General features: G+C 41.8%; 1 protein-coding gene across 1 annotated transcript in view; it reads left to right on the top strand.

Moving 5' to 3' along the window:
• The window catches only part of LOC122805298 (girdin-like), a 1,431,879-nt gene that overhangs the window by 807,064 nt on the left and 609,665 nt on the right, over positions 1–15,150 (top strand). The window contains exon 8 of the mRNA XM_044075386.1: positions 5,499–5,680. Within this exon, the coding sequence (XP_043931321.1) occupies positions 5,499–5,680 (182 nt within the window). The remainder of the gene's footprint in view (positions 1–5,498; positions 5,681–15,150) is intronic.

The raw sequence follows: 15,150 nt of genomic DNA, 5'->3' as shown, positions 1-15,150 counted from the left end.
ACAGTCCTAACGCACACCCAGCATTGGTCAATGTCAACTACCATACCATTAACTGGGAAACTTACTCTAGTACTCACTTGCAGGCCCAGCGCTTCCTGGAATTTATCACCTCATATGCCCTTTATCAGGTGGTAACCTCCCTAATGAGGGGTGGAAACATACTAGAAGTGGGTCATCACCAATATGGGCAACAGGTGCACCACAGCGGAGGTTAACCGGTCACTGGTTAGAACTGACCATGAACTATTTACTGTCTCCACACCCGAGCGTCTCTCCCACCCATGGATACCACAGTGTATACCTTTCCTACAGCTAAATTTACACTACTAGTGGCAGGGGTGGGGGGTTTCACAGCCCCCACACTAAGGGGAAACACTGCTCAAGATACAAACAGATTTACAAACGCAGTCTATAAGCACCTACATGGATGTATGGATCGTGCCATCACTGGTAAACCAAGACTCACTCCTCCTAGACAAGGATACCAGTCTGGAGGACCTCTGCAATAAACAGGCTATACTACAGAAGTAGGACAGTGTTCCAGACAAACAGCAAATCCCACAAAGGGCAGACATCCATGACCACTATTAGTATGATACATAGGTCCCTCATGACATCATCCAAGGCTAACATCAGCAGGAGAATACGCAAGGATTCGAAAGATAACCACAAAGCCTTCTTTGGCTATGTCAAGGATCTAAGTGGTGACACATAGATTTGCACTGTGCCAGTGAAATATAGCACAAAATATGCTGACCCTACTGATATCGCCAACATCCTTGCAGATACATTCAGTGCATACTTCACCCCCTAAAGAGCCCACAACACTACCTGAAAGGTACAGTATCCCACACATCAGAGGCACACAGGTGGAAATGGCCCTCTCTAACAGCAGAACACAGCATCAATGGAGGCAGATGTGGTCCCAGACTGCATCTTGCAAACTGTACAAGACAACCTGACCCCCCACCTAATTAAGCTTTCCAACCTCAGCCTCTCCACAGGCTACATGCTTATACAATGGTGCGCGGCAATGTTTCTTCCACTCCATCAAGGTGGGATCACAACTGACCATGGTAACTACCACCCCATAAGCCTGACTAGCCTGGTCTGCAATAGTACGGATTGCATCCTCATGGAACTCATTAACAAAGAAATTGGTAACCTCCGAACACATGACCCAACCCAGGTCAGCTTGGTTAAGTGCAGTTCATGCCTACTGAACCTGTTTGATGTCTTACATACAGTCACCAAGACATTAGATAATGGGGGAGGTGGTTCACACATACTACCTGGACCTCGCTAAGGCTTTTGAGACCGAATAATACTCAGGTATTATTAATAAACACAGCAGCCTGTACATATACCCATACATCACAGGTTGGGTTGCCAACGGGCTTGCAGACAAAACCCACATGTTATGACTAGCGGTCTCCAGGTCCAACTCGTGACCAGTCACGACTGGTGTCCCACAGGACTCAGTCCTGGGAGCCCTACTGTTTGGCATATACTTCTCAGAGGTACAGGCAAACACAGGTGGACTATGGCAGACCATGTTTGGCAATGACTGCGAACTGGGAGCCATGATTGATAGTCCAGCTGACATAGATGTCCCTCAAGGGGCCTCACAGGGTGTCAACATCATGGCTTTCCAGCCAAGTGCCACTAACTGCATGGTCATTCCATTGTGGAATATTAAGCACCTACATATTAACACATAAGTGGCAGCCACTTTAATACGGACAAGGTAATGGGGTATCTGGGGACTAAGGTAGATAGTGATCTCCTCTTTGACAATCATATCTCCACAGTAATTAGGACATCCTTCTATGTAGGCCATCTGATTACTTAAGGGTTCCCATTTAGACATACTGGGGTTATAGTGCCCCTTTACTCATCACTCATCAGTCCCATCATAGGGTATAATAACCCATTTGGGATGTACCTCAGAAGACACTTCCAACAGCTGGGAGGTCCACAAATGTACCTCGCCAAAGGGAATACTGGCCTCCAACATATGGCCTATGCAGCCAGACTGAATAAACTTCTGCTTTACTCAGTGGCATCTTGTTTATCCAGAGATTATCACTGCTGGCCAACACAGCCATGTTGAACTCAGGCTTAATGGATATGCTCCACCTATGGGAATCCATGTCACAGTGAGCCACACACTGTAGTGAGCTGAACCTTGCCACAAGAATAACTGGAAGATGCTGTAGGGATGGATTCCTGTCAAAGACACTCCCCATACTTTGGAACAACATCCCTAACTACATTATACAGAGCCCCTCACTAACACTCTACAAGAGAAACCTTGAAGAGTGGATGGGGAACAGTAGATGCACCCCAGGGATCCCTCCATTGGCTGCTCCACAGAGGGACAGTTAATGAATCAATGGGGTGGCAAAAGCTGACACATTCTGGCTGGGCTTATGAATGGCCTCTGGCAGTTGACCAAGTACCTACCTATGAATCTATACATACAGAATCAGCACAGCACATGCTGATAGCTTAATTTACTGTTCAGGTGTTGACTTACCTTGTGCCAATGGCAGTTGTGTGTGCAATAGTTGAGGGCTGCCTATGTTGGATGCACACAGTAGACTGCCTATACATGACAATTTGCAGGTAGTCTTGTGTGTGTGCCATCCATTTTTACTGTGTGTGCAGGTGGAGAAAGGTGTCAGTCCCTAGGTGCCTGCAATGTCAGTGTATGTGTTAATACGTTCCCTCTTTGCCAAGACATAGGCAAACTGGGCATGCCTCCTTCTGCCTATTGGGGCTGGCTCAGGGTGTTCGTGGTCTGAGTACCTCTGTGCCTCTGGGGCTCTTGGCAATGGTGGTGGGCTGTGAGGGCCTTCACCATTCTGTCCCTGCTGCAGCTGTTCCCTAGGACCATATTGTGTAGCATGGCACATAATATGAAGATGTGGGCACACATGCCTGGAGAGTACTGCAAGGCTCCACCAGATATGTCCAAGCAACGGAACCGTGATTTCAGCATCCCCAACACATGCTCTATGATGATTCTAGTTTGTACATGTGCCTCATTATGGCGTTCCTGCATGGGTGTGTGTGCATTTCTGATAGGAGTCATCATCCACGGTTCCAGTGCATAGCCAGCATCCCCCACCAGGTGTCCATTTGGGATGCCCCCTTGGCAAATAACTGATACAGCTGTGAGGCATGTCAGATGTGGGAGTCGTGATAGCTTCCAGGGCTGCCAGCACACACATCCATGATAATGCCCTGGACATTGCACACAACCTGGCAGTTGATGGAGGGGTATCCCTTGCGGTTTATGTAGCTCCTACCCTGCTCACTGGGTGGTGACTTGATGTATATGTGCATACAGTCTATTGAACCCAGTACCTCTGGGTATTCTGCCACATGGTGGAAGAGACGCACATTGCTGGCCAACTCCTCCTGCGTTCGGGGGCATTATATGTGCTCATTGGCATGTGGTAACATGGCATCCAAGAACTGGTGTAGTACCCTGGATGCAGATGCCTGTGATCCCCATGATATCCCCAGTTGGTCTTTGAAAGGTACCTGCAGCCAGTATTTTCAGGCTTACACATACCTTCGTATCCACTGGGATGGGTTCCCCTCTGTTTGCTCTGGGTCTGAGGCGTGGCCGGCACAGCTCCACAAGTTGCTGTAGGATGTCCATGTCCACCTTGTAATGCTCTACTATCTCGAGATCATGTAGTCCCTGGTAGGTTACCCTGGGTCTGAACACTCACCTCCTCCTCTGGTGCCTGAGGTGGTCTTGTGCATCATCCTCCACACCACCTTCAGTCTCCAACACATGCTGATGGATCAAATATATGGCAGCCCCTAACATGTACATACTAAAAGTTCCCCGTCTGTATACATCACTTGTGCAGATTGTATGGGAATACACAAATGTGTGTGAGGTGCTTTCACACTTTATACTGTTGTGCTATGGATGCTGCTGATGTCAGTGGGTGTGTATGAGCAATTCCACTTGCAGCTGTCTTAATTATGGGTTTTGCAATGAGTACTGCAAGTGTGGGGCCTTTACTGTGGAGATATGCTTGCCTGCCTTGATTAATCTGTTGCCCTTTAATTCACTTTTAAACCTGGATCCCCTCCCATTATCAGGCATGCATCCACCTGCCATCTTTCTTGTTTTGTACTTTCCCTACCCAGTCATGGCAAAATGTATCTTGTAGCTGATATACTGCAAATAGGCTTTGTTCTGCTTTGACACTTTACTGTTTTCTTTGCATTACAGCCCCTCCCCTTTCCTGTTCTGCAGGTAGCTGCTTGCAGCCTTGTTAGCTGTTGTCAATGTCCCACAGTAGGCTCTTAGGTGTTAATTAGTCATTTGTACTCCAATTTCACTGCTGCAGCATTTCCTTCTTTCTTTCCTATATCCTTCCTGTTTCAGCTGCAGTGCGCGCCGCACAAACCCGTTTACCGGGTTTACACGCGTTTTCATTTCCATTCACATGCATACTTGGTTACTTTGTGTACTCTTAGCTAAGCATATCTATGGCCAGATCAACAAAAACCTATCCTGCAGCTTAGTCAAGCTAGGGGCAAACCGGTTTAGCAATGCTCCAATGTGCTTACAGCAATGGTGACACACCCCTCTCTTGATGTCATCTTTATCTCAAGGGCACACCTCGGTGTTATAATGCTATGCTGTGAAGTGCATCCTTATACCAGCAGGGAATCTGTGATTCACTATTACTCCTCTCATTTGCATGGCATTGCCTACTAATTCCTAGCTACCGTGCATAACACTGTCACAGCCCCTTAGCAACCCTTGCGCCATAGTATGGTGTAGCATGCCTGCCATTGACTATTATGGGGAAATCGTGATATGTGTTACATTGCAGTTTTATTCTATATTTTTATATTTTCCTTGCGATCCCCTTTGCGCACCGCTGCCCTGCGCTTCCATGTCGCAATAGTGCGACTATATATATTAAATGTTAATTTTATATTTTGTACATGTTTTTATATGCCAATGGCTATATATTTAGCCATTGGCATATATTAACAATATAATACATGTGTTTGGTCGGCTGTCATGGCTCCGATTTTGTTTGCAAAAATGTAAACCGTTAGCATACAGAGCCTGGGAGTTGTGCAGGTGTAGCGTATGCAGTTAGTGCACGTGGGAGCAGCTCGTACCTGGATTGCTCGGCAGCCATATTTGGTGTTAGAACGCCGACGCTACGCCTGCACCTGGCACAAGCTTTATGAATCCCGGGGTATGAGTAAAAGATGCATTGAAGGGCAAACCTGATCTACATTAATTAATGTTTTACAATTTATTTCCATTAGGGCAATACACAACAGATACCATATTATTACATTTAAAACATGTTAATAGTGTAGTATTTTAGACTATAATTAATTTTGTATTAAAATGTTAGTATATTATGGTGGTGTATTTATTGTTTTCATATATAACTTTATAAAAAAAATACAACCGTTCTGATTTTATTTTATTTTTTCAGAAAATAACTGTTATGAATCAGGAGAGAGAGGGTTTGCCATCTCTGCAGTCTCCACAATTTCATAGCTTTGATGGGAATAGCATTTTCCAGAATGCTGGTCTAGGGAGTGGAGAAAACAAACAACATCTCACTGTCCAGCTTGCAGATTCAAAAGCAAAACTTCGAAGACTACGGCAAGAGCTGTGAGTATTAACCTTTAATAGCTGTTGAGCAGTTCATTTTAGTACTTCCAGTATGGTTCTGCATTGTTTTAGAAAACAAAATATCTGACATGGAGAATGTAGCGATCTTTCTACTCTGCCTAAGCTTCCAGTAATTCTGATTTGTCACTGTAACTAGGAAATAATGATTACAAAGAATAGATAGGTAGAAGTGGGGACAAAAATGAAGTTGAAGAATTCCAGGTTTGAAAATGTACCCAGTCACTTGTACAAAGCAACAATTTTTAAGAAGACAAAAAATATAGAAGATGTGAGAGGTGAAGGACAAGAGACAAAGGGGAGATGAGGAAAATGACAGATAATAAAATAGTGGCACTGAATAGGATACAGAAAAAAGGGCATGTGGTAGTGAAGAACTAGTTAAAACCAAACTGTGCCTGGGAAAAGAATAATAATGATCAGGGATTTGGCAGAAAATGTGAGTGGCGGATGGAGTACAGTTTAAAAGGTTTCAACATCTTCACCAAACTGAATAAAAGGATTGATGGAGGTATAATCTATCTGGAAGTACAATAACAAGTGCGTACTGTAAGAAAATGAGAGTACTGTAGTAGTGGAAAAGGTAGGAATGGAAGCAGATGTATTGCATAGTTTCATCATAAAACTGAGATTGCGCCAAAATCTAAAATTCCCTTACATCTGCTGAAAAATAACTTTTAGGGTTTTGAGATAGAATGCTATAAATTATTTCTTTTTATTTAGCTGTTTGTTATTTATATTGTGCCTTTCCAAAAAGTACTGAATGTACAACACAAAAATGAAAACAATAAAAAAACTTAAATGACTGGAAAAGATATAAAAACACTGTAAATATTCTCTTACTTGTTTCAATGGCTAGCTTAGACACATAGGTCTTTGCCTGCAGAAGGCTGACTGTGGAAATGTCACACAGCCATTTGGTAGAGAATTACAAAAAGGTGATATAGCCACCAAAAATACCTGTAAGTCAACAGAAGACAGCTAAACCTAGGAATCTCCAATAGTCCTGAAAAGAGAAGTGAATAGTCCCATTTAAAGTGTCATGAACTAACCTGGACACCGGTCATGCAGTTCATAATCCTTCAGTACCTTAACTTTAAAGGTAGTTCAGTACCAGACAGATAGCCACTGCAGAGACCACCATACAGGAATAATAAATGATTATTTTAAGGTCCCTATTAGAAGCATGGCTGCAGTATTTTGCACCAGGTATAGTCCATAATCATTACCTCCAGGCAACCCTATACACAGGGCATTATGGAAATCCAGTCAAAAGCAAACTAATGCATAAATAACATACTTAAATGACTGTGTTAAAAATTTAGAACAATATAAAATCCAGACATAAAAGGCTACCCTAAGTTTCATCGGTACATTTGCCTAACTTATAGCAACACCTGGCATTTTGATTTATAACTACAGAATGCTCATTTTGCAAGGTAAAGTCATATGTACAACATTAATCATAACTAGAATCCAGATGGAAATGAGTACTGCTATCTTAAATGTATATGTAACCCTTGATGAAGTGTTTTATAGCAAAATGCAATCTTAAGGCTATTTTAGTCTCTTAACCAAACTATGGCTGGAGTTTATAAACACAGACCACAACCACATAGGGCTGGTATGTGGTTTACACCACATACCAGAGCATTATGCAATTCGTAAATATTCCCAGCCACCCAGATTATCTACATAAACTACTCTAAGTATATAAATGATGTGGTCATGTGTTGTCTGCAATTCAGAAATGTGTGAATTTTGTGGGGCAGGAGGTATACATTTACAGGGCTATGACCATGGATGAACCACAAGAAAATCCAGCCATGTACCTGTTTGATAAATAAAGGTGATGTGCTCCTCAGAGGACCATACCCAAGCAATAGCATCATATTTAAAATAAATGAAATTGCAAAAAAAAAAAAATTACTTGTACTAATGGGATTCATTAGCATATTCTATAGTTGTGTTTAGTACAGCCACACTTATCCTGCAACCACCACCACCACCGCCACCACTACCACCACACTGACAAAGCCAGATGCCTGCCAGTGGAGGTAATCTTTGCACTGAATCCTTGAATTAAACAGTATGGAAATGAGAAACATTCCACAAGCATGGCTAGTAAGGTTAAACATTTTATGAAGAGTGTCTGGCCTTGTCCGTTGAGTAGCTGCAGATGACTATAGCACCAATGGATGCCCAGGGCACACATTTGTTCCACCAGTAGGAGTATATATCCATGAAGAACAGTACAGTATGTCCTCCATATACAGCCTGACTACTGATACCAGTTGGCAGTACATGCCGTATCCGGTCATCTACTTTATGCACATGTTGTGCACGGTTGATGTCAATAGTACTTGTGGTATGAACCTCTCAGTGCATAATTTAAAGCTACAGTTGTGCTTGTGCATGACATGCAGTTTTTCTGAATCACATATGGGTAACATGGTCTAAGCAAGTCCTATATATGTAATTGTGCTGTATATCTAGAATGTAGTGGCCCCTGATTTAAAGTTGGATGCACACATAAATCCAAGCCAAGAGATAGATGGATTGCAGGACAGAAATCAAGCAAACACGTCTGGACTGCAGGACAGACTCCAAGTCAAGAGATGGATGGATTACATGAGAGAAGGCATGAAACAGGCAGGCATAATGATCGAAAAAGACAGGAGAGTGATGCTGAATCAAGACAGGTGGTGACATTGATGAGAAATCCCAATCCCATGTAAAAATGACGAAAAAGGGGATGTTGATCATGATGATGATGCACAATAATACAGATGTCCATTATTATCAGCATACATATTTGTGTATGGTGTTGCCAAGGATGTCTGTTGCAAAACCCTTTGGCATATGTTAACATCTGTACTGTGCAAATACTTTTGTGGCTTTTGCTTACTTAAATTTAATTGCCATTTTATGGAGCTAGAAGAGATGATGCATACAGCAAAAACATCTCCAATGCCTGTGTACCACAACATAATACATCCCTATAGTACGACCAATATAAATGAACAGTTGTATTAAAAACAAATGACACAGTGATACTCATTTTATAATAATATTCCGTCATTAGTCCTCCTGTGACTGAGGCTGGAAAAACACTGTACTAGAAATCAAACATCACACTGTACTGAAAGTTTCTTTCTGTACTAATCACGGTTAAGGAAGAACCTTATCAGAATCCATTTTAGTTTAAACAGAATATCATCTGCAACATTGACAAAGTACTCAAAAATTTTTTAGTAACAAATATTTTATTCAAATATTGAAACTGTTACAAAGGTGTCTATTTGCATGTTTCAGACTTTGCTGGCTTTCAGTATGGTTATCACATTTTTTAATGAACTTCATTTATTTATTCCTTTATTTATTTCAGTTGGATAACTAGGTAAATGAACTGGTCAACAGACCCTTTTCAGCCATGACTCAGGTACCATTGTGCAAGCCACTAGAAGAAAATGATATACAGGCTAAAGAATACACAGAGTCAAACCTAGTACAGTGATAAAACAGGGACAGTGCAATTGTATGTTATTTACTATTATAAGGTATGTATCCCAGAGGCTACCCTATCTAGAGAAAAGGCTCCCCATCCATGTAAAGCAGAATTCCTTCCTAACCCAATTCAAGTGCAAGTTGGACAACTGGATGGGAAACCAGAAATTAATTCCTGGTTTGGCACCTATGTCTCTGATGGACACAGGCAACCTGTAAATGTTTCATCTCCCAGGCCCTAGCTTGTAAATGTTTCATCTCTCAAGTATGTACTGATGAAAGGAGGGGATGAAGTGGAGTGCAACAGCCTACAGCATCACATGTGCTGTCCTGAACTCCAGAAGATTTTGTTGTATGCCCTGACTGGCCAAAGCTATTCACATTATGCTCATCACCACACACAATTTCAGTTAGCTCTGTACCCCTTTAGTGCTGACTTACTAATGGCAATCTACTTCAGCATTTCTGTGCCATCCCCATCACTAGAGACATGTCCAGTCATGAGTAGAATCTGCTCTATCCCAGAGTAGGTGACCCAGACTTCATATTCTCCCTTCACAGCTCTGGGTCACTGGTTGAACTCGGGCCATCTGGGTCATAGTGAGGGCTCCATCCCTCAGCACCATGAAGTTGGGCTGTTTAAATGTATTTTTACTGGTATTTAAGAAACTATTTTCACATCACATAGTTGAAATAAAATTAAACATGCAACTTCTTAACAGATTAAATAGGTTAAGAAGGAAAATGCCTCACCACTCAGTTAAAGTTATATCAGTTTACATGATAGGATGGACTGATAATATTATACCTGGCAGTGACCTGAGTGTTTATTTTTCAAAATTCCTGCTTAATCCAATTTAGGGTCATATGGAGGTGGAAACTATCCTGATGTGCAGTGGGTCGAAGACAGAGGAACTAAAACTGGACTGGTTGCTAACACATTGTAGAAGGTACACTCAATCTCACATAGACACACACACACACACACACACACACACACACACACACACACACACACACACACACACACACACACACACAGTCATATATGTCATGCAAATTAGAGGCTCACCAGTTCGCCTAAATCATATCTTTGGAATATGGGAGGAAACTATGTCATTTGGTAAAAACCTGTGCAAACACAGACTCCACACAAAAACCTCATTTGAGAACCAAATTACAGAACTAAGTGCTGAAGTGATGTGATGCAGCAATGATAAATTCTGTGTGTCACTGTACAATCCTCTCCAATACGTGGTTTACAGCAAATCCTAGCAAGATGTAATCTATGACCCATAAGTGTTTTTTAATTAGCTGGAAATGTGCTAACTATATAAGGATCACATCAAAGACTAAACTCAATAGTAAAACTATTGCAGGAACTGTGCTATTTGCTTTGGTTCAGTTTCATCTTGCTAAGTACCCATAACAGCAGGTATCATTTGAATAGGAAGTTGGAACCCTGTAACCATTCTGATACATGGATATGCATTTAGGTAGTAGTTTTCATTATTTTAGATACTCACCAAAGAGCCTGTGCTCTACTTCAGATTAGGGTTAGTGTTACTGTTTTGCTTCTGATGAGAGAGAGAGAAGCAAAGGGGAATTGTATTTCAGCAAAGGGAAACCGTGGTGAGACTAGCACTATAGTAGCCAGGTAGAAACCAGTTAGGTGAATCCCCTGTATTCATCATTCTTGACAAAGCTAATTATTTCTGTTCAGTAAGTACTGCTTGATTAGTTACTGTCTAACCTGACTTCAGAATATCTCCCTAAATACTTCATCCATAAATTGTCAGAGTCTACATTAGTAGTTTCCCCTCACGTGTTTGGCAGTGCCATCTGTAATTTCACCAATCCATAGTTGCACAAAGGGCAACTAGTTTGTGCATTGACAATATGCACCCTAAGAGTTGCAAACCAAATACTCCCGACATTGGTCTATATTCTCACTGTAACTGTCTAATCAATAAAAAAGGCCTGTTGTCATGGAAATAAAATCTCTATTACCAACTCTGTATATATGGGCATCCTAAGGCAATAAAGAAATTGCCTCAGGTTTTCTGACAACAGGCTAATTCTCAAACAAACTGGTAAAGTGTGTGAGAGATGTATTTACTCAATATCATTGGAGGCAAAGCTCTCACATAAAAGTACTTCTAATGTCAGTCAGTTTGTCAGTAGTATACATGCTGCACCCATCACACACAACATGAAGCAGACATATAGACCCACATATGTTGAGGCACCCTTAAGTGCAGCCTTCCTAAACACCAAAGACCTCCTAGATAAAGCACACATAACAAATGACCTCAGCAGCCCCAAATGCATTCTTTCAAAACAACACCTATATCAGAACATACAGCCACATCTCATGAAATCTCCACTTCTAAGCACATAAGGCAAGCCACCTCACAACCCAACATTCTGGTCATTGGAGTCTCCATTGTGAGACACATCGATGTCCCTCTCATCAGACAGAGTAAAGAGATAGTCATGGTCAGTTGCTCATCAGGGTCCATGATCCACCATATTATGACCACAAGTACCAGTATGACTCAATCATAGTCCATGTGGGTGTAAATGACCCGAAATGCACATCCCTAGAATATATGAAGAGAGACATCATGGAACTCTTGGAATATGTGTCCCAGGCTTATATGAGTCTAGCATTGAGTAGCATTCTACCTTCTCCAAGGACAATGCCACAAAACAAACAGAAGATGATTAACGATGACTGACTTTAATAATTGGCTTAGTTTCTGGTGTCATTCTATGGGTGTGGCAATATTTGTCAGCATGAAAGGAGATGGTCAAAAGACCACACTGCTTTGCCAGGGATGGTCTGTACCTCTCCCTTCTAGGCTTTTGAATATTAGCTAAAATATTGTCCTCTACCATAGTGCCTTTTTGGGCAATACCAAACTGAGATTACTTCTGACATAACAAATCAAAACCAAGAAAATCTAAAGGTGTTACTCTCAGTGCTAGGAGTCTAAAAAGAAAACTTCACTCCCCACAAGCTTTCCTTACCCTAGACAATGCTGATGAGTGTGCAGTCACTGAGACATGGTTTAACCATGGACAGCACCTGGCAGTGCAAGGCTATAATGGCACCACACATTTAGATCAGCTATTACACAGGAAAGGACTAAAGGTGGAGGTTGCCTAGCTTTACATAACAAATAAATATACCTTAAAGTTGGTCAAAAAGGATGATGCACTTGAGCTTCTCCGTGTTTAAATCATCATAGGTAAAATCCCATACCACTTCCTTGCAGGCTAAAGGTCCCCCTCTATGACCCAGGAAAACCATAACATGTATTTAATCTTACAGGAATCACTCAACATCCAACCCAGTACTATATTCATGAGTGACTTTACCAACCATTAACAGGGATCATATATGACACCAAACATGAAGGTACAGAGCTTCCAGGATTTTGTAAACATAAACTTCCTGGACTAGACTGTCTGTAAGCTGACCACTGGTGAAAACATACTGGATCTGGTCCTCACTAATATGGGAGAATGCTGAGAGCCCCCTAGTGTAATGTTCTCTCTGGTGAGGTCAGACCACAAAATGGTCTCATTTGAAGTAAAAACTAACTCAATAAAACAAGCCTCCTTTGTGGAAATACAACATCAGTAGGATTATTAACAGAAGAAATAATATCACTGCAAAAAGTAGGAGGGCTAGCACCCAGCAGGATAGAAGTGCTTTCATCAAACTGAAAAAAAACAACTCAAAGCACAAATAAAGTCCACCAAAGCAAAATTTGAGGTAAATTTGGCCTCCAGGGTCAAGGATAACTAGAAGGTATTCTTTAGCTATGTCTGCAACCTCGAAGGCAATACACAGTTGTGCAGAGCTCATTTTTAATGGAGCCATCTATACTAATCCAGATGATAAAGAGAAGCCTATTGACAGACAACTTCACCTCTAACTTTACCCCTCCCTCCCCTCCAGCCTCCCCTAAGTAAATACAATCAAATATAAATCCCTGTACTATCACTAGGGAACAGGTCTTCAATGCTTTCTCTAAGGCCAAGAACACTGCATCAATGGGCCTCTGGCAATATCCCAGATCTCCTTCTAAATAGCATGAAATCTGACTTGTCAGGCCCTCTGGAAACAAACAGGCTTCTTGTTTCATGAATGGAGAACAGCAGCCATCATCCCTCTGCACAAAGGCGGGCCAGCTACAGACTCTGAAAACTTCAGACCTGTAAATCTTACCCATCTCATATGCAAAGCCGTAGAAAGAATTGTCATGAAAATAATCAATAATGACATAGGAAACCTCCAGTCACTGGACACAACCCAGTTTGGTTTCATCAGACGCAGGTCATGCCTACTCAAACTGGTGGACTTCTTTGAGGAGGAACAACAGATGAGGGCAAAATGGTTCACACTGCCTACCTTGACATGGACAAGGCATTTGACACAATACTCCCCTCGGGCATTGTTGACCAAATCAGGAGTTTAGGTAAAAAAAAAACATATGTCACCAGGTGGATAGACAGGACCCAGAAAGTTAAAATTGGGGAGTTCACCTCAGCAAGGAAGCCAGTCACCAGTGGAGTTCCTCAGGGATCAGTCCTTTTTAGCATTTACTTCTCTGATGTCATGGCCAATGTCAAGGGCCCATGGCCAAACAAATTTGCAATTGATTGCATATTAGAAGCAGTCATAAAATCCTCCACCAACACTAATGTTCTCCAAGAGCAGCTGACACAGACAAATAGCTGGTGTCAGAGCTATGTACTAAAGCTAAATGCCAAGAAATGCATAATATGTCCTTCCAGAAGTCAGCCACCCCTGGTAGCTATCAACACACCTCTAAGTGTCAACCTGGTAGTCAGGGACTTGGAGATGCACATAGACAGTAATTTAACCTTTGACCATCATGTGTCTGTGGGAGTGAGGAAATCATTCTATGTTGCGGAAATTATAAACAAAGGTATGGCATCTAGGTCCATTGAAGTCATTGTATCACTGTACTTGGCATTCATCAGACCTGTCATTCAGTACAATACAATGACCCCTTTTGGTATGTACCTAACCAGGAACATCCAATAACTGGAATATCCACAGAGATTCCTCACTAAAAGAATACAGGGCATAAATAACACATCATATGCAAAGCACCTCAAAGACATTTCCCTGTACCCTGCCTCCTACAGGCTGTTGAGGTGAGATCTGTGCCTGGCATACAAGGCATTGTCAGACCCCACTCTGATTGACCTCCTGAATATTGGCTAAACAAGTAGCACCAGAATTGCAAGTTCTAAAGACTTAAACCTTGTGTGGGATATAAATAGGACCTACTGAAGTGACAGGTAGGTATCCCAGAGACTACCCCTTCTCTGGAACAGGCTGCCCTCCCCATACATGTAAAGCAGTGTCCCTCCCTAACCCAGTTCAAGAGTAACTTGGACAGTTAAATGGGAATGTGAAATTCATCCCTGGCTTGGCATCTATGTCTTTAATGGACACTGGCAGACTGTAAATGGTTCATCTCCCAGGCCTGTGCTTGTAAAGTTTTATTTCTCTAGCTGCTGTATACACTTCCAAGGGTAATAGTACTTGTCAGAGATTTGGGATTCATGGCTAGACTTAAAAAGGCTCCAGTGTTCATTAACCTAGTACACAGCTATGAAACTATGAACCTATTAGACCCCAACTATTTTAAGCAGCCATTTAGCAGAGACCAATCACATTGCAAAAAATATGGTTATGTTCTTTTATGTTAGTAAAGGCATACGAAATCACTGTCTTCTTTCTCAGATGTGATTTCCAGTTTCCACACTTACTGCAAAATGACCTTTTGGATTTGATTTATTTTAGATTATTTAATTTATTTAAATACATCAATTTGTTTCTTTGAAATGACAGTCGTCACATTTGTGGGGCACTATAATTAATACACTTACGATGAAAG

Source organism: Protopterus annectens, chromosome 6.part1, assembly GCF_019279795.1.
Source record: "Protopterus annectens isolate FY-2018-M chromosome 6.part1, PAN1.0, whole genome shotgun sequence".
In the NCBI taxonomy this organism is placed as follows: domain Eukaryota; kingdom Metazoa; phylum Chordata; order Ceratodontiformes; family Protopteridae; genus Protopterus; species Protopterus annectens.
The sequence above is the reverse complement of the archived record's forward strand: the minus strand, read 5'-3'. Positions and strand labels throughout refer to the sequence as shown.